The sequence below is a fragment of the Hylobates moloch genome, unplaced genomic scaffold, assembly GCF_009828535.3.
Source record: "Hylobates moloch isolate HMO894 unplaced genomic scaffold, HMol_V3 SCAFFOLD_5, whole genome shotgun sequence".
Classification (NCBI taxonomy): domain Eukaryota; kingdom Metazoa; phylum Chordata; class Mammalia; order Primates; family Hylobatidae; genus Hylobates; species Hylobates moloch.
In genome coordinates, this window is record NW_026652280.1 from 67,913,172 (window position 1) to 67,930,786 (window position 17,615).

The 17,615-nt window shown below is 40.8% G+C and overlaps 3 protein-coding genes across 12 annotated transcripts in view; 2 read left to right on the top strand and 1 right to left on the bottom strand.

The window, feature by feature from the left end:
- Positions 1-13,741, top strand: part of NDUFV2 (NADH:ubiquinone oxidoreductase core subunit V2) — a 32,444-nt gene extending 18,703 nt beyond the window's left edge. The window contains exons 5-9 of one of the 2 annotated variants that reach the window (XM_058438655.1): positions 1,274-1,442; positions 3,994-4,103; positions 5,929-6,005; positions 6,593-6,670; positions 13,560-13,741. In XM_058438655.1, coding sequence (XP_058294638.1) covers positions 1,274-1,442; positions 3,994-4,103; positions 5,929-6,005; positions 6,593-6,670; positions 13,560-13,653 — 528 coding nt within the window. In that variant the 3' untranslated portion in view covers positions 13,654-13,741. The remainder of the gene's footprint in view (positions 1-1,273; positions 1,443-3,993; positions 4,104-5,928; positions 6,006-6,592; positions 6,671-13,559) is intronic. The other variant, XM_032152809.2, reaches the window with a different exon arrangement.
- LOC116467814 (putative uncharacterized protein ENSP00000383309) lies at positions 24-17,525 on the bottom strand. Its single transcript, XM_058439691.1, has 5 exons — positions 17,398-17,525; positions 16,760-17,008; positions 15,748-16,428; positions 12,765-12,884; positions 24-216 (listed from the first exon to the last, which is right to left on the bottom strand). Exons 1-3 carry the CDS (start codon positions 17,523-17,525, stop codon positions 16,098-16,100), a joined length of 708 nt encoding a protein of 235 aa, XP_058295674.1. The 3' UTR covers positions 24-216; positions 12,765-12,884; positions 15,748-16,097.
- The window catches only part of ANKRD12 (ankyrin repeat domain 12), a 149,083-nt gene continuing 147,679 nt past the window's right edge, over positions 16,212-17,615 (top strand). For 6 of the 9 annotated variants that reach the window (XR_009213517.1, XM_058438653.1, XM_032152799.2 and 3 more), the window contains exon 1: positions 16,212-16,353. The gene's annotated coding sequence lies outside the window, so the exon portion shown is untranslated. Of the gene's footprint in view, positions 16,354-16,417; positions 16,485-16,983; positions 17,446-17,615 lie in introns of those variants that run through there. The other 3 variants (XM_058438654.1, XM_032152800.2, XM_032152802.2) reach the window with 3 other exon arrangements.

The following is a 17,615-nucleotide window of genomic DNA, read 5'->3' on the forward strand; positions in this document are numbered from 1 at the left end:
ACCTAAACTTACAACAAAAAATATCCAGAAGCTTAATAATTATTTATTTAACCGTCACTAAGGTGTAGGGAGATGTGCAGAATTCCAGGAAGGAGTCTTTTCCTAATTAGACAGTCAGGGCTTCATTCCAGATTTATTATTCCTTTGGTAGGGTTCCAGCATGTGTATTTTGATAAGAGAGCTCCCCAGATTCAGGGATACATCCTTGATTTAGAACTGCCGAATGAAATAGCACAATTACTTTATCTGTCACAAGTGAGCCATGATTAGACGTCTTTTGAGAATACATTTCCTTTAGAATTCCTAATATGAGAAAGTTAACATACTTGTCTGAAATGCCCGCTCTTCTTTTATATTAGAATATGGATATATGTATAATTTTTAAGAATGCCAGATAGTAAGTCTTAATGATAATAGGTCACCTAGAAAGTTGTAGACAGAATTATAAATCACGATAGACAAGGACCAGCCCTGGCAAATAGCTGGAAAGCCTTGTATTCTCTAACAGACTTGCCCTAAGAAAAGCATGCTGAGTTAGTGATCCCCTTAGTATTGAACACCAGAATGTCAAAACAATTGTTTTCTATTAATGTCTTGACGTGAAGGGTTAGAAAGTACTACACTATATGATTCAACTTTCAAAGAGTATTGTGATATGAAATAGAAGTAGTGTGTTGGATTCTGGGAGAGGAGTGTGTGATTGTGTATGATAATATGTGTATACATATATGTAGAGATAATAAAATTTTGCGTTTACATATTTAAAATATGGGCCAATAGTGAGCTTTGATTTTCAACCTTTTTTTCTGTTGCTGTACCATTTGTATGTAGGCTGTTTGGAAAAAATTGGTGAGGGTTTAAAAAATCTAATTGCTTCCTTTATTGGGGTTTGGCCATCAATTTTTTGCCATTTAGACAGATTATAAAATGTGAGTTGACATGATCAAAGTAGAAATTCTTAATAGTGAAAGACTTAAAGATTTAGAGAAAAAGAATATCCTTTTACAGAGGTGAGAAGTAGGGTAGAAGGAGGAAGTGCTATTAACTCCATTAACTTTTGGGCTCTGTATGGTTTAAGTGTAAGTACATTGTCTGCAAAAATTGAAGAGTTTATATCTCCCAGTTATCCAAGACAAGTATGTTTTCTGCTCTTGAGGAACTTTTCTATTTTTACCAAATTGAGACAATATTGAAATTATACTTTGCACAACATAATTAAAGCTCCATTACTAACACTGTAATTATCTTATTTTTAAATGTCCTAATATTTTAGGTTGCAGAAGTTTTACAAGTACCTCCAATGAGAGTATATGAAGTAGCAACTTTTTATACAATGTATAATCGAAAGCCAGTTGGAAAGTATCACATTCAGGTCTGCACTACTACACCCTGCATGCTTCGAAACTCTGACAGCATACTGGAGGCCATTCAGAAAAAGCTTGGTAGGGAATACATGATATTTGTAACATTGATAAAAAGTAGAATTGTCTCTCTAGATTTGATACATTTCTATCTAAAATTTCCAACTTCTGCCATCTTATTGGATCTGTACTTACCCAGTAATATTTTGTGTTACTGTGTTTCCACATCTTTATTTCTTCCTATTTGGTATTCTTCCTCAGTTCTTAGTGTTAAAGCTGAGTTTTTAATTTTTCATTTTTAATCAGTATGTTTGAAATGCTTCTAGAAGTTATAAAATATTCGTTGTTTAGAAGATTGTTTCACTTAGAAAATTGTTTCACTTACTATTCTGTGACGGCATGTGGTATATTAAAAAGTGACCCATTATTGTCTGTATATTCTTCTAAAGAAGTCATGGAACAAATAAGATACAAGCATAGTAAGAATGCTTTGGGAAGGGAAATTTGAAACATGTTATTATAGTAACATTTGAAAAGTAAATTAGCATTTTAAAAGTAAATGGGCATTTTCCCCTACAAAACTGCCATTGCTACACTTCTAACTATATATGTCAAATGAAGTAATATTTTGTTATTGAATATAATACGTGCATGTTGTAAAAATAGCTGGGTGGTATTGAAACACATAAAACAGAAAGCTGAAGTTGTTTCAAACCCCCTACCCCCAACACCATCAAGGTATAAATCCTGATGACAATTGGATATATTAGTTGTAGATTTTATATCTTTTTTTTTCTTTTTTTTTTTTTGAGACGGAGTCTCGCTCTGTCGCCCAGGCTGGAGTGCAGTGGCACGATCTCGGCTCACTGCAAGCTCCGCCTCCCGGGTTCATGCCATTCTCCTGCCTCAGCCTCTCCGAGTAGCTGGGACTACAGGCGCCCGCCACCACGCCCGGCTAATTTTTTGTATTTTTAGTAGAGACGGGATTTCACCGCGGTCTCGATCTCCTGACCTTGTGATCCGCCCGCCTCGGCCTCCCAAAGTGCTGGGGTTCCAAGCGTGAGCCACTGCGCCCGGCCTATCATTTTAATTATTAAATATATAAATGTACTGTATGTACACTTGCTTTTTAGACTTTATTTTGGCTGTATTTCTACAGCACAATATATATGTCTGCCTCATTTTTTTTTTTCTGTTTTTTTTGAGTTGAGGTCTCACTTTGTCACTAGGCTGGAATGCAGTGGCTCGATCATGGCTCACTGCAGCCTCCAATTCCTGGGCTCAAGTGATCTTCTACCTCACCCTTCCAAGTAGCTGGGGCTATGGGTGCATGCTGCCAAGCCCAGCTAATTGATTTTTGTTTGTTTTTGTAGAGAGGGGTCTTGCTATGTTGTCCAGGCTGGTTGTGAAATCCTGGCCTCAAGCAGTCGTCCTACCTTGACCTCCCAAGTGCTGGGATCACAGGTATGAGCCACCATGCTTGGCCTGCCTCGTTTTTCTGTTACAAACAGTTACTTTGATGTACACACATCTTTGCATACTTTATCCTGTTGTATGCTGAGATTGTTTATAAGAAGTAGAATTGTAGGGTCAGACTTTACCGTATTTTTCCTAAATGTATGAGACTACCCATTTTCTTCACATCGCTTAATAATCTTTGGCGTTAGGAGTTTTCTGAGTCTTTGCCAAATCTGATAATGTGACTGTGATTTTAGTAGTTTAATTATTACAATCAAAATGAAAATAATACAGCCTGATGCACTGCTGTATAACAACAAACACTGGCGATGAGTCCTCTGAAATTTGATTGCTTTTAAAGGAACAAGTCCACTAAAAACTTCCTTGAATGTTAAAATTACATAGTTTTTTTTTTTTTTTTTTTTTTTTTTTTTTGAGAGAGCCTTGCTCTGTCACCCAGGCTGGAGTACAGTAGCACAATCATGACGTACTGTAGCCTCGACCTCCCGGGCTCAAGCAATACTCCTGCCTCAGCTTCTTGAGTAGCTGGGACTACAGACCAGCTGGGTGTGGTGGTGCACCACACCCAGCTAATTTTTAATTTTTTTGTAAAGCTGGGTCTCCCTATGTTGCCCAGACTGGTCTCAAATTCCTGGGCTCAAGCCATCCTCGCACCACGGCCTCCCAAAGTGCTGGGATTATAGGATTGAGCCACTCACTGCACCTGGCCTAGGATTTTTTCTTTTTAAAAAACTTTTTTTTTTTTTGGACATGGAGTCTCGCTCTGTCACCCAGGCTGGAGTGCAGTGGCACAATCTCGGCTCACTGCAAGCTCTGCCTTCTGGGTTCACGCCATTCTCCTGCTTCAGCCTCCTAAGTAGCTGGGACTACAAGCGCCCGCCACCATACCTGGCTAATTTTTTGTATTTTCAGTAGAGACGGGGTTTCACCATGTTAGCCAGGATGATACAGATCTCCTGACCTTGTGATACGCCCACCTCGGCCTCCCAACGTGCTGGGATTACAGGCGTGAGCCACCACGCCTGGCCTCTTTTTAAAAAAACTTAATAGTCTTAAACTTTTAATATACCTCTATAAAAATTCTTTTTTTTTTTTAAACCAAATCACTATTAAAATATAACCTGGTCCTTAGAGTGTTTATTTGTATTTTTAGGAATAAAGGTTGGGGAGACTACACCTGACAAACTTTTCACTCTTATAGAAGTGGAATGTTTAGGGGCCTGTGTGAACGCACCAATGGTTCAAATAAATGACAATTACTATGTGAGTATTTCATGTAATACAAGTTAAAGTTGTATGATGTCATATTTAAAACATTTTAAATATTTGATTTTGTGTCCTTACATGTTGGTTTCTGAATTACTCATTTAGAAGAAATGTTTACCATAAATATCCAGGTTTTAAAAAATTCTTTAAACATTTTTGCATTTAACTTCAGAAGACAAATTTTAAAACTTTAGATTATGAAAAATTTAATAATTTGGATATAAATACAGAAAATAATCCTAGTGTAGCCAACTATCAGTACTTAACTGAGAGTAATATTTTGCCACATTTTACTTCAGATACTGTCATCATCATCATCATTTGTAGAAATAAGCTACAGGTACAGGTGAAATACTCCATCCCAAATCTTTTTCTCTTCCTTTTATCCCTAGAGATAACCATTATCATAAATTGGGTCTACATATGTATGTAGCTGTAGTAATATGTTATATGGCTTTTTAAAAAAATTTCATACAGATGGTATCATACCTCTAAGTACTGCAGCTGGATCGCAGTCTTTTGTTTTTGATTGAGCGTTTCTATTTCTTTTTTAAGTTTTTCATTTTGATTTCTTTGACTTGTAAGTTTCTAAAAATGTTCTTAATATCCATATATATGGCGTTTTCTAGTTATTTCTTTAAAAATTGCTTGCTACCCTAATTATATCACCATTTTCATTCAAGATACCTTGTTAGCTCATATTTCTTAGAAATGTGTTTATGGAAATTTTGGAGGGACTGTACTTACGGTAGATTTTCTTTAAGAAGGGATTTGCTTTGTTTCTCTCTTGCTCCTGGCAGTACTGCTGGCTCCAGAAAAGCCCCTCTCCTTATACCCTAGGCCTCTGTTCCTCCGGTGTGAAAGGTTCCAGACTAGCAGTTTTCTTTGAGGGACAGTTTACTCTTATACTGAGGTTAAAGCTTTTGGGGACCTTAACTTTGTGTAGCTTACATGGTCTCTTGTTAGACTCTCTGGGGCTGGCTGGGTCCCTTGCCCCTTGCCCCTCTAAGCTTTGAAACTCTGAAGCCAAGTTTGCTTGATGTTCCACTTTTTTTCTTTGGTTTTCCTTAAGAATTTGGCATCTGGGTACTTATTTCTTGATTTAAATAGGAATTAGACAGTCAAGGCTTTGTGTGAAGCATTGTTAAGTCTAAATATAGTAGCCTGTAGATGGATTTGTTTGAGATAGATATTCTTTCAGTTAGCAGTAGTTAGATCTTTAGGGATAGATATTAGGCATCTACTTAACAAGTTACTACAGCTACTTTGTACCTTACTGTTTCTTCAGTAATACAACATTTATTTAGTATGTACGTTGACATTGTTCTCATTAATCCTCAAAAACATGCCAAATTAGGTTTACAAATAAACAAACAAACTTGGGGAGGCTGGGTAACTTGTCCAAGATTACTAGCTAGTAAGTGATAGAGCCAGAACTCAAATGCAAATATGTTTCAGTTCAAAGCAATATTCTGTATTGCCTCTTCAGCTGCAGCTCTTGTTGCATATTATATTTAGCAGTGTGTACTATATATAGGAGTTACTTAATTGTTGATGCCTTGGTAACTATCTTGTGAGCTGAGACAGACAATAAAATCACTGGCATTAGGGATTTACAGATTTCAGCAGTAGAAAGTAATTTTGTGCCAGGCGTGGTGGTTCATACCTGTAATCCCAGCAGTTTGGGAGGCTGAGGCAGGAGGATTGCTTAAGCCCAGGAGTTGGAGACCAGCCTGGGCAACATAGTGAGACCTTGTCTCTATAAATATATCGATATAAAAGAAAGTAATTTCAATATGACTACTGTTAATTTTTTTTCCAGGAGGATTTGACACCTAAGGATATTGAAGAAATTATTGATGAGCTCAAGGCTGGCAAAATCCCAAAACCTGGGCCAAGGTATGCTTTATTTATATATAGGAAGTTTTAGTGGCTCACCTAAATTAATCTTTCACATAAACTTGATTTTAAAAATTTTATACCTTAAGTTCATAGGAATTGGCAGGAGCTTTGGATAGTGTTATCTATATGAATCTCATTTAGAGCAAGAATAATTTTTTTCTAAAACCCTGTCTGATAATCATCTGATACCTACCTGAATATTTATAGAGAAGGAAATTTTACTACAAATAGAAATCTATTCCAATATTTAAAAGTTCATACTGATAGAAGATTGACCCAAAGACCATCTCCCTCTAATTTCTACCTAAAAATCCAATTCTGCCCTTTGAATCAACAAAAGATAATTTTAGTACCTCTTCCAAATGACAGCTCTTCAATTACTTGAAATAGCTACCCTGTCTTCCCCTTATCTTTTTCTCAGATGGAATATCCACAATTGTTTCATTGTTTTTCTCATATGACATAGCTTTGGTCTCCCTCCTCTGTGGGTTTTCTAGTTGGCTAGTGACTATTTAATGCTTTAATGTGATGCTTAAACTAATCATGGTTTTTTGTCTTTTTTATTTATTTATATTTTGAGACAGAGTCTCACTCTGTCACCCAGTCTGGAGTACAATGGTGCAGTGGCGCAATCTCAGCTCACTGCAAGCTCCGCCTCCCAGGTAAAAGCGATTCCCCTGCCTCAGCCTCCCGAGTAGCTGGGATTACAGGCACCTGCCACCACGCCCGGCTAATTTTTTGTATTTTTAGTAGAGACGGGGTTTCACCGTATTAGCCAGGATGGTCTCCGATCTCCTGACCTCGTGATCTGTCCGCTTCGGACTCCCAAAGTGCTGGGATTACAGGCGTGAGCCACTGTGCCCGGCCTAATTATAGTATTTTGAGATACATACTGAGCAGCACAGAGCATTGTGAGACTGCCTCCTTTGTTCCAGACATTATGCTTGTAATAATTCTGCCTAATTACATCAACTCCTACTTCAGAGACATTACACAATTAACTGTACTTCATAATACCTAGATCTTTTTCTATTCACTGTTTATCCAGGTTGCTCCCATCCCATACTTCTATTAATTACTTTCCTTTCAGTTATGAACTTGGACTTTTACTTTTAAACAAACCTTTATTCCATATATGTGTCCAATCACTCAAAATTCTCTCTTAATACTAGCAAATGTTTGCATGGTTTTAGTCATAATCCCTCAAATTTTTTGTTTATATATATAAATTTTTTCTTCCTTCAGTACATTTGGAGGTTTTGATGTCCATACGGTATTCTAATGTTTTAAAACAGCTGTGATGTGCTTATTCCCATTTTAAAACATTTTTCTTAAGCTTTATTATAAAGAACAATTCCTTGAAATAGAATTACTAAGAGGGTATGAGTGGTTCTAGAGTTTGTGCTCTAAAACTACTAATAATACCCTACTTAATGAGAAAATGAGGTCAGTTCAGGATAACTTAAGTTTAGTAAATGCTAGCTGGCCCCTGTTGACCATTACTTTGTTTTCTAAGAAACGTATACTGTTCTTTTTTTTTTTTTTTTTTTTTTTTAGACGGAGTCTCGCTCTGTCGCCCAGGCTGGAGTGCAGTGGCGCAATCTCGGCTCACTGCAAGCTCCGCCTTCTGGGTTCACGCCATTCTCCTGCCTCAGCCTCTCCGAGTAGCTGGGACTACAGGCGCCCGCCACCACGCCCGGCTAATTTTTTGTATTTTTAGTAGAGACGGGGTTTCACCGTGGTCTTGATCTCCTGACCTCGTGATCCGCCCGCCTCGGCCTCCCAAAGTGCTGGGATTACAAGCGTGAGCCACCGCGCCCGGCCGACGTATACTGTTCTTAACCTGAGCCTATAGAATTGAATTTGCTTAAAGAGTTTTGGCATTTTCTTCCTAATTCCTCACTTTCTTGGGTATACCCCCTTTTTTTAGGAGGTAAATCATTTCCCTGATGAAAATCATTCTCCTTTATGGAGGCAACTGAAGTAAAACTTCAGTCATCTAACATTACAGTATCTTTCTTAGCTAGTGCTCCTATCCCTTACTTATTCTTGCTTTAAATAGACACTGTCCCCCCCAAAAGTACAAATTTCATAATATTTTCCACAAGCTTCATCTGCTTTTTAGGATTCAGGTATTTTAAAATAAATTCATGTTATTCTTAGGTTTGTACTTCAATCCATAACTTCTTTCACCTTTTGGGTACTCTAAAGAATATCTCAAGTGCAGATTTCCTTGTGAAATCCACTTGGGTTCTTTAGATGGCCCCTCTCTTCTGATTAGATGTTTTGAATTCTATAGTCATAACTTTGGTGTTGGGCTCCCCCCCGCCCAGATGGAGTCTTGCTCTGTCACTTAGGCTAGAGTGCAGTGGTGTGATCTTGGCTCACTGCAACTTCTGCCTCCTAGGCTCAAGCGATTCTCCTGCCTCAGTCTCCCAAGCAGCTGGGACTATAGGCACATGCCACCACCATGCCCAGCTAATTTTTGTATTTTTAGTAGAGACGGGGTTTTACCATGTTGGCCAGGGTGGTCTCGAACTCCTGACCTCAAGTGATCTGCCTGCCTTGGTCTCCCACGGTGCTGGGATTACAGGCTTGAGCCACCACGCTCGGCCACTTTGGCGTTTAGAATCTTCTGTTTTGCTTCTTGTGAACTGTGGGATCTATGGTTCATAACATTAATCCAGTATTACTCTCCTGCCACACAGATTGATAGTTGCTTTGTCTACTTTGTTATGTCACATTACATTACATACTCAACAGTCATTTTTTTCACAAATTTTTTTGAGTGCCTGCTGTGTGTCAGGCATTATTTTAGGTTGCGAATACAATTATGAACAAGATAAAGTTCTCATATATCTTCTAGTGATGGAGACAGATGACTAGTGTAATATGTGAATGATAAAAGGCTACACAATAAAATGTAGCAGGGTTAGGGGATAGATTGGGAGTAAATTTAGTGAGGAGAGGCCTCTTAGAGGTGGTAATATTTGAGCCATGACCTGAATGAAGAGCTAGAGGGAACCATGTAAAGAGCCAAAGGAACAATGTTCCAGGGAGGGGAAAGAGGATGTATCAAGGTCCTGGAAGAAAAGTAAGGTAACAGTATGGCTGCAGTGAGGTGCTCAAGAAAGAAAGCAGTGGAAGGGGTCAGAGGAGATAAGGGCCCAGATAAGTAATCTGGGCTGAATCTTAAATATAATAAAAACTGTTGTTGGAATGTTTTCAGTAGGGAATGAAATGAGCAATCTTAAAAAATACTGTCATAGTTGCTATGTGGAGATTAGAATTTAGTAGATGTGTGGGACTAAGGATTTATGAGTGATTTCCAGCTTTTTGGCTTAAGCATCTCTGAGGTTCCTTTACCGAAAATGGAGAAGATTCATGGTAGGGCAAGTTTGGGGAAGAAAAGTCAAATTTTGTTTTAGACATAGTAAGTTTGAGATGCCTGTTAGACATCCATGGTATGATGCTGATAGGTAGATATGAACCTGGAATATAGGGAATAGGTTAGGGCTGGAAACGCAAATTGGAGATTCATCAGTTACTAAGGGTAGTATTTAAAGTTATAAATCTGGATGACATTATCGGGGTGAAATTAAAATCTGTTGTTATTTGTAATACGAGGTACTGTAACATTGTATTTTAACAATAAGCAGGAACTAAGTACTCAGTTAAGCATTAATTAATAGGAATGTTACTTACCAGTAATCATGAATAGTTTTTTGCTGAGATTTTCTTGACAGTGTTCTGGATTTGAGCCAAATACTTTAAAATTATTAGTGTCTGAATCTATTTTTATTTTTTACTTACTACCTCTTATTTAAAAAGCAGACAAAAGTCTACTTAGGTTTCAATAATTGCAAGCATCCACCAATGCTGTATTATATAAAGCTTGTATTTGGACATAGCAATACTAGAATGTCATGTCAGCACATGAAAACAAGAACTTTTCACTTTACTTACCCAATATCTTGGATAATGACAGAGACTGGGATAGCAATAACCATAATGTAGTTATAGTTACTCTAAATTAACCAAAGCTGTCTAATTCTTTTTTATTGGTATTTTAATAATAAATATCTCTGCTCTTTGAAAGAGGTACTAATTGTGTATCTCTGTAATGAAAAACCAAGAGGAATTAAACTGGTTCAATAGTAACTGATTCCTGAGTACCACTGCCAGGTCTTACCCTGGCCAAAATTAGTAAAAGACTGATGTCTATATGTGGTTCAAAACTGCTTTTGTATTATCGTTGGTGAATGACCACTGAAAATATTAAAGCAGTGGTAAGATAATACAGTTGACTCTTGAACACCATGGGCGTTAGGGACATTGATTGCTCATGCAGTTGAAGATCTGTGTGTAACTTTTGACTCCTCCAAAACTTTACTGATAGCCTGCTGTTGTCTGGAGGCCTTAATGAATAACATAGCACATATTTTACATGTTGTGTGTATTATATAGTGACTGTATTCTTACCATAATCTAGAGAAAAGAAAATGTTATTAAAATCATAATGAAAATATATTTACTCTTCATTAAGTGGATCATAATACAAGTCTTATCATTATTTTCATGTTGTATAGGCTGAGGAAGAGGAGGGGTTGGCCTTGCTGTCTCAGAGGTGGCAGAGGCTTAAGAAAATCCATGTACAAGTGAACCCACGCAGTTCAAACCTGTGTTGTTCAAGGGTCAGCGGTAGTCTCTTAATCTTGACATTACTAAATATTTTTGTGCTGAGATTGTTCTTATTTTCAATGAATTTAAAGTACTGAAAAATTCTAAACTTGTTTTCAGGTTACTAATAGGTAGAAATTTTTTAGTGTGGATTAGTTTATAACTCATTTTAAATCCAATTTTAATTCTTCATATTTAGAGCTAGGCTACAGTTCCAATGCGGTTGGTAGATGACTCTAGACAATAGCATCACTTTTGGTTTTTTATACTAAAAGTAGGGACAGTGCTGGATATATCTCAGCGATAGTAAGAAGATAAGCACTAAACTTTCATAAAGTAATTTGTCTATATAAAGTACTTTAAGCCATGAAAGTTTACAGAAAGGCCAAGTTTTCTAGAATGCAAATAAGTTAAAATGGTACACGTACGTATAGTGTTGGAATGACTGACAAACCACATTTTTTAAATTTTAGTGAAGACGTAATTATTAGATGGCATTTTAAGCATATCAGGAAAATCATTTTTTGTTTAGTAAGTGAAAAACACTAGTGTAAATTGTGGCTGTCAGGTGAGTGGATAGGGCTAGCTCACTGCCTCTTGAGTGTTCTGAGGCATGTTTACAGATGAAAGGGGGGGTTACATTTTTAGTAGATTAAACAGAATTATAGGCTTTATTGGAGGATTTTGTAGCCTTTGTAGTATATTAAGGTACACTGTGTGAATGGCAAGGAAGGGAGGTTTACAGCCAGACATACTGGATCACTGGGACTCCCATTTTTCTATACAATGCCATGGGATTGTAATTTTATGGAACAAACTTTAGGAAACTCTAGACCAGATTATTTTAAAAATTACTTCCATATATAAAATTCTATAATCCTATGAAGAACTCAGGAAGTACTTACGACTAATTCTCCCATTTATTGTTCCGGAAACTTCAGTTTTTATAATCTTCCTAAATTGATCCTTTGTGTTGATAAACAGTGTCGATATTAAGGAGTTTATTAATTTTAGAAGATCCGTATCTATCCAAACTGGTAAGAGGCTTTAAGATACCAAATGCTTAGCTTTCAGGAGACGTCTAAAATGAAACTTTTAAATCGTATTCCATTCTGATATTTGATCAAGAGAAAAGTTTTAGGCAGAAAAGAAAAGAGGTAGCTGAGCTTAAACCGTAAGAAGAAACTTAGTAAAGGTGCAGAAAGTTTCTCCAAAATAATTTCATTGGCATTTAAAGAGCAGCAGTGGTGCCTATCAATAGGTAACATAAAAAATTACAGGCCGGGCACAGTGGCTCACCTGTAATCCCAGCACTTTGGGAGGTTGAGGTGGGCAGATTGTTTGAGCCCACAAATTCAAGACCAGCCGGGGCAACATGGTGAGGTCTTGTCTCTACAAAAAATACAAAAATTAGCCAGGCATGGTGACGCACATCTGTAGTCCCAGCTACTTGGGAGGCTGAGGTGACAGAATCACCTGAGCCTGGAAGGTCAAGACTGCAGTGAGCCATTATCGCATCACTGCAGCCCAACCTGGGTGACAAAGTGGGACCCTGTCTCAAAAATAATAAATAAAATTTAAAAATTGCAAAATATAATACTGTTGTCTTTTTTTTTTAATTATCATTTCGCTGCTTACTCTACAAGTTTCAGGCTCTTACAGTATACAACGACTGCTTTTTGATCTGTTTTTGTAGTGAACAAGACCTATAATCCAAATATATTAACTGATTTCTGACTTTGTACATAATTGTTCATTACTTAGTAACTTGTATTATACGCTGTGACATCTTGAAAGATCTTATAAATATTATGTGGTGTCACTTTCCTGGCTCCAATAAAAAATGATTCCCTAGGGCTCTAAAGAACAGACTTAAAGGATTGATGACACAATGTGAAGGGCAAAGCCAGAGGGGGTTGAAAAGATATAAACTGATCAAGTTCTTTCTTTAGGTAAATCTGTGGCAGGAACAGGTAAATAGCAAAGCCAGGGAATAGTGGTGGAGGGGTGACATACAGTAAGTGCTGAGCTGGGTTCTAGAAACAGAGGTCAGACAGGGCAGAGGTGAGCAATTACCTGGGAAAGCGTGTGTGGGGTTGACAGACAGGTTCTTCTCCCTCTGTGCTGCCTGTCTTCATAAATTGCTCCATCAGGATTTGTTCTTGTTTACTTCCTTTTGTGGCTGCTGTGGCCATCCTGGTTTGGAAACTCTTTTCAGAAAATTACTACTACTAATATAGTCTTTATGATACATAAATACAAACTGATTTTGACTTCACTGCTTCTAAGGGACATTGTCCCAAATCATATTTCCTCAAGGAATCCAGTTTCTATTTCCAAATACAATGTATAAGTGTGTGTATTCCCTCAATTCACTGTGACTGTGGATCTCGATCTAAATAAAATTCAACTATAAAAAGAAATACAGTGCTCTAGTTTATTAAAACATGGTTTTTAAAAATGTTCTCTGGGGTTGGGTATTTTTGCCATAGTTCTTTGCTTTGATTCTTGGGTAGATGCTGAATCTCCCAAATTTGGTTTCTCTCTCTGTAAAATAAAGCCAGTATCACTTGTCTTGTGGCATTATAAGGATTCAATGAGCTAATGTATGCATACTGCTCAGTAAATAGGAACTATTATTAGTGCTACTTTTGTATTTTTTATGTTTATGGTGAAGTCTGATGTTTTTCCATATTTAACTTAAGGAAGAGAAAATCTTGCATCAGTTGAAATGTTTGAATTAAATAATCCATGCTAGTTCTTAGGGTAAAAATAGTTACTTAACTGGGCTCTTGTGAGGTAACCATTACAATTTAAGTAAAAATTTACAAATGTTAATCATTAGTAGTTTAATATTACTTTTCATTTCAGGAGTGGACGCTTCTCTTGTGAGCCAGCTGGAGGTCTTACCTCTTTGACTGAACCACCCAAGGGACCTGGATTTGGTGTACAAGCAGGCCTTTAATTTATATTGAACTGTAAATATGTCACCAGAGAAATAAAATATGGACTTCCAGTCTACATAAACTTCTTATTTGTTTATTCTGCTCTGTGTACATCCTCGTGGTAACCGTAGCAACTTGCAGCTCTAAGTATTACGTCATAATGACAGAGGACCATTTTGAAGTCTTCTATCTATGGCTGTGAAGACATCATTACATAATCTAGTTAACAGTTACTCTAGTGTCACCCATTTTCAATTTCCAGATCGCTTTTATCAAGATCAGGTTACTGTGAAGTAAAAATTTGGTTAAATTTCAAATGTTTTGCTTTCCCATCTTTAGTCACAGCCAAGTTTTAAGTTAACATGATCTTTCTATAAACTTTGTCAGTGCTCCCTTTAAACATTATTTACAACACATAATTGTTACTGTATTTCCAACTGGTAAGACCTCAAGCACACTGTAGGTTTAAGGAGGATATGGTAGTTGTCTCTAGAAGCATTACCTTTTTTTTTTTTTTTTGAGACGGAGTCTTGCTGTCTGCCAAGCTGGAGTGCAGTGGCAGGATCTCGGCTCACTGCAAGCATTACAGGCGTGAGCCACTGCGCCCGGCTTAAGCATTACCATTTTTAAAAAAGAAAGGTCCAAAACACTTGACATTATCCTTAGCTATTCTGACACTGCAAGTATACAAAAAATAATTGGGTGACGGGATTGGAAGTATGATTATGTACTCTGCAGCCATATGGATATTACAACTTAGAAAACAGGATAAAACCTTTTGTGTATTACTTTAAGAAACTAGCTGTAGTACATTAGTTTTGCATTAGCCAGCTTTAATGCATGAATAATTTATATTAATCTAATCCTTGATTTCTCAAAGTCACCTGTACTTGAAACAGACTATTCACTAGTAATTATGCTTTTTTTTTTTTGAGACAGGCTGTGTCCCCAGGCTGAAGTGCAGTGGTGTGATCATGGCTCACTGCAATACTCTGGCCTCAGCCTCCTGAGTAGCTGGGAGCACAGGCAGGCACCACCAGCCTGGTTAATTTTCATATATTTTTTTTAGAGACAGGGTCTTACTATGTTGCCCTGGCTGGTCTCAAACTCCTGGGCTCAAGCCGTCTGCCCGCCTCACCCTCCCAAATTGCTGGGATTAGAGGCGTGAGCCACTGCGCTCGGCTATAACGATTAGTTTTAAGTATGTCTTTAAGAATTTTTTTTTTTAATTGAGAGAAGGTAAACAACAGTTAATTTTCCAAGTGGCACAAAAAAGTAACAATGAAAATGTCCTACCCTGGAGCTCTCCTGACTTTCTCATAGGCGACTATTTTTTTATTTGTATTTCACATCATAAATAACCAAATTAAATGTAACATTATTCCACCTCTAGCCGTAAGGTGCTCTTTTTCTAGTCTTTTTGACCCTAAAGATTTGTAGGTGGGAGAAATCAGGAACCCAGGAAAGGAAAAACTCCTGATCTTTAATGCAGGTTTATGCTTTATATAGTAATTTGATGGGACCTCGCCGTCCCTGTCAGGTCTGAATGTCACTTCATCTGCTATGATCACACCTGAACCCTCAGTTCATCAAGATGTTAAAGGACAGTGTAACATAAATTTGTAACTGCATGCACTAAGTCATAAACAGACGCTGTTGTTGCAGATTAACCTCTACGTAAATAACACGCGCCCAGAAGGGAGTGAGTACACGCTGCTGCTACGCTGCGACGGTCAATTTTTCTCAGGCACCCTTCCTAGTACCTAAGCAGCTCCCTCTCAAATCCCCAACACTACGTGTGGGAAAGTGCACTGAATTCCTCTAAAAAGGCCACTGGAAGGCGTGGCTGGGAGGGGACGCGCTCTAGATCCCCAGGTCCCAGGGCAGGTGCTCGCTACCGCGCTTTCGGGGCGGGGCCCAGGGCCCCACCTGAGGCAGGAGGCCGCGGGCTCTTGGCGCAGGTGCAGCTTCTCCGGCTTGGTGCGGGGCCAGGCGGCCGCCGCCGGCTGAGCGGGGGAACTTCGCCTAGTCCTCGGGCTGCGGTCGCAGCGTCATTTTGCCTGAGTTGGATCACGCTCGTCCACCCACCCCGTGTAAAAATAACAGGTGAATACCCTATGTGGGGGTCTTCATCGCCGCCGCCATTTCCAGAAGCTTCCAGTCACAGCCACTGCCACGGTCGCCACAAATGCTACTGCAGAGCCCGCTTGCCCAGCAGCGTCAGCGGCGCCTGCCCTACCTCTTCGCCCAGCCTTTGATTTCCCCCTCCTTTGTCGGATGGTGTCTGCGGCGGGGAGGCGGTGACACTAGCCCGAGTGGGGCGTGGAGACCGACCAGCACGAAGGGCGGAGTTCCGGCTCGCAACCCTCCGCCGCCTGCCGCTTGGTACGTCTCGCTTCCCCGCCCTGCGGCTCGCGGAGCCCGGCTGAGCAGCAGGAGGAGCGGGCGCCGGGGGGCGGGGCGGTCACGCCGCCCGTCCCGTGCCCGCGGTAGTCACGTGTCCGCGGGTGTCACGTGCTAGCGTCGCAGCCAATCGCGGGGCGACGCTGTCCTGGGAGCGAGGAGGCTGTGGTGAGAGACGGACCCAAACCGGAGATGTTTTCAAGCCCGGCTCCGGCGGCGTTACAGGCGGTTGCAGCGGCGACGAAGACAACGACAGCGACGGCCACGCCGAGGCACTCGTTCCGGGGGTGAAGCCTCCTGCGCCGGCCTTGCCTCGGGTCCGTACGGGTGAGGGGGGCGTGGCGACAGGAAAGGAGGAAGGAGGGGCGCGGTTTCGAGCTTGTTCCCGGCGCCTGGGAGGAGACCCCCTCAGTTTTGCGCTGCTCCCGTTCCCCCTCCCCAGAGCAAGGTAGGGGACGCTCCCTGCCCGCCCTACCCGGCCCCGACGCGCCGCCCGCCCGTCCTGGCCCGAGCTGTAGCTCGCCTGACAGTGACAGGCCGTTAGTGCCCCCCGGCGCGGGTCCGCCGGGGCCCCGCCCGCCGCAGCTGCCGCCGCCGCCCCTCCCGGCGTCCCGAGGAGCCGCGGCGCAGGTGGGAGCCGCCAACTGGGCGGGGGCGCCGCGCGGGGCGGGGCGGGGGCCGGGCGGAGGGCCGCGAGCTGGCCTCGGCGCGGGCGCCCCTCACCGCGGCTGTCGGGACTGGGCTGCCGCCGCCTCCCGGAACATGGCGGGGCCGGAGGAGCGTGTGCGTGCGAGTGTGAGTGTGCGCGGCCGAGAGGGCGCCGCTGGCGTGCGGCGGTCGGAACCGCGGGGGCGGGGGCGCGGGCGCGCCCGGCCCGCTGCGCGTTCCCGCCGCCCGTCGCCAGCCGCCGAGCGTGCGCCGACGCCGGGGAGTCTACCGCGGCCGCTCGGGCCGGGAGGAGGTACCCGGGTCCTGGGAGAGGTGGATGAAAGCAGGAAGAGGAAATTGCTGCTTTAGTAGTGTCCGGGGAAAGAGCAGCCACTCTACAGTTCTGTCTTAAATGCCAGTGTAATCTAACCTTGCCGCATTGGACAGGCAGTTCCCTTCATCGTTTTTCAAGTGCCCACTTGTGATGCTTCAAGACCCGTGGAGCATGTCAGGTTCTTCTATCGCGTTTTGAAGAGTGATGTGGAATGACGCATCCTTACAGATCCCAAAGCGTTGAATAAACGGTTGTACAAAGAGCTATCCGCAGCTTAGCTGACAGCTGTTTTACTAATAACAGTAAGACGGTGTCTGGGATAAGAAGTTACTGTTGCACTCGTTGAAACCTTAGGAAACATTTAAAGCAGTGTAGTCACCGGGATTGTAATTTCCACTGGACAGCCGTGGTTAAACTGCGAACTAAGGTGAAGTGTGTTGCAGATCCAGTGCGTGTATGTAATGGTTCGGAATTATCTCTAATCCTAAAGTTGAAATGAGCCTGCATCTTCAGTCATGTATTTCGTTTTCATTTTAGAATGGTTTATGTAAATTATAAAGGATAGTGAAATAGCTATTTTAACGTAAATTAACTGTG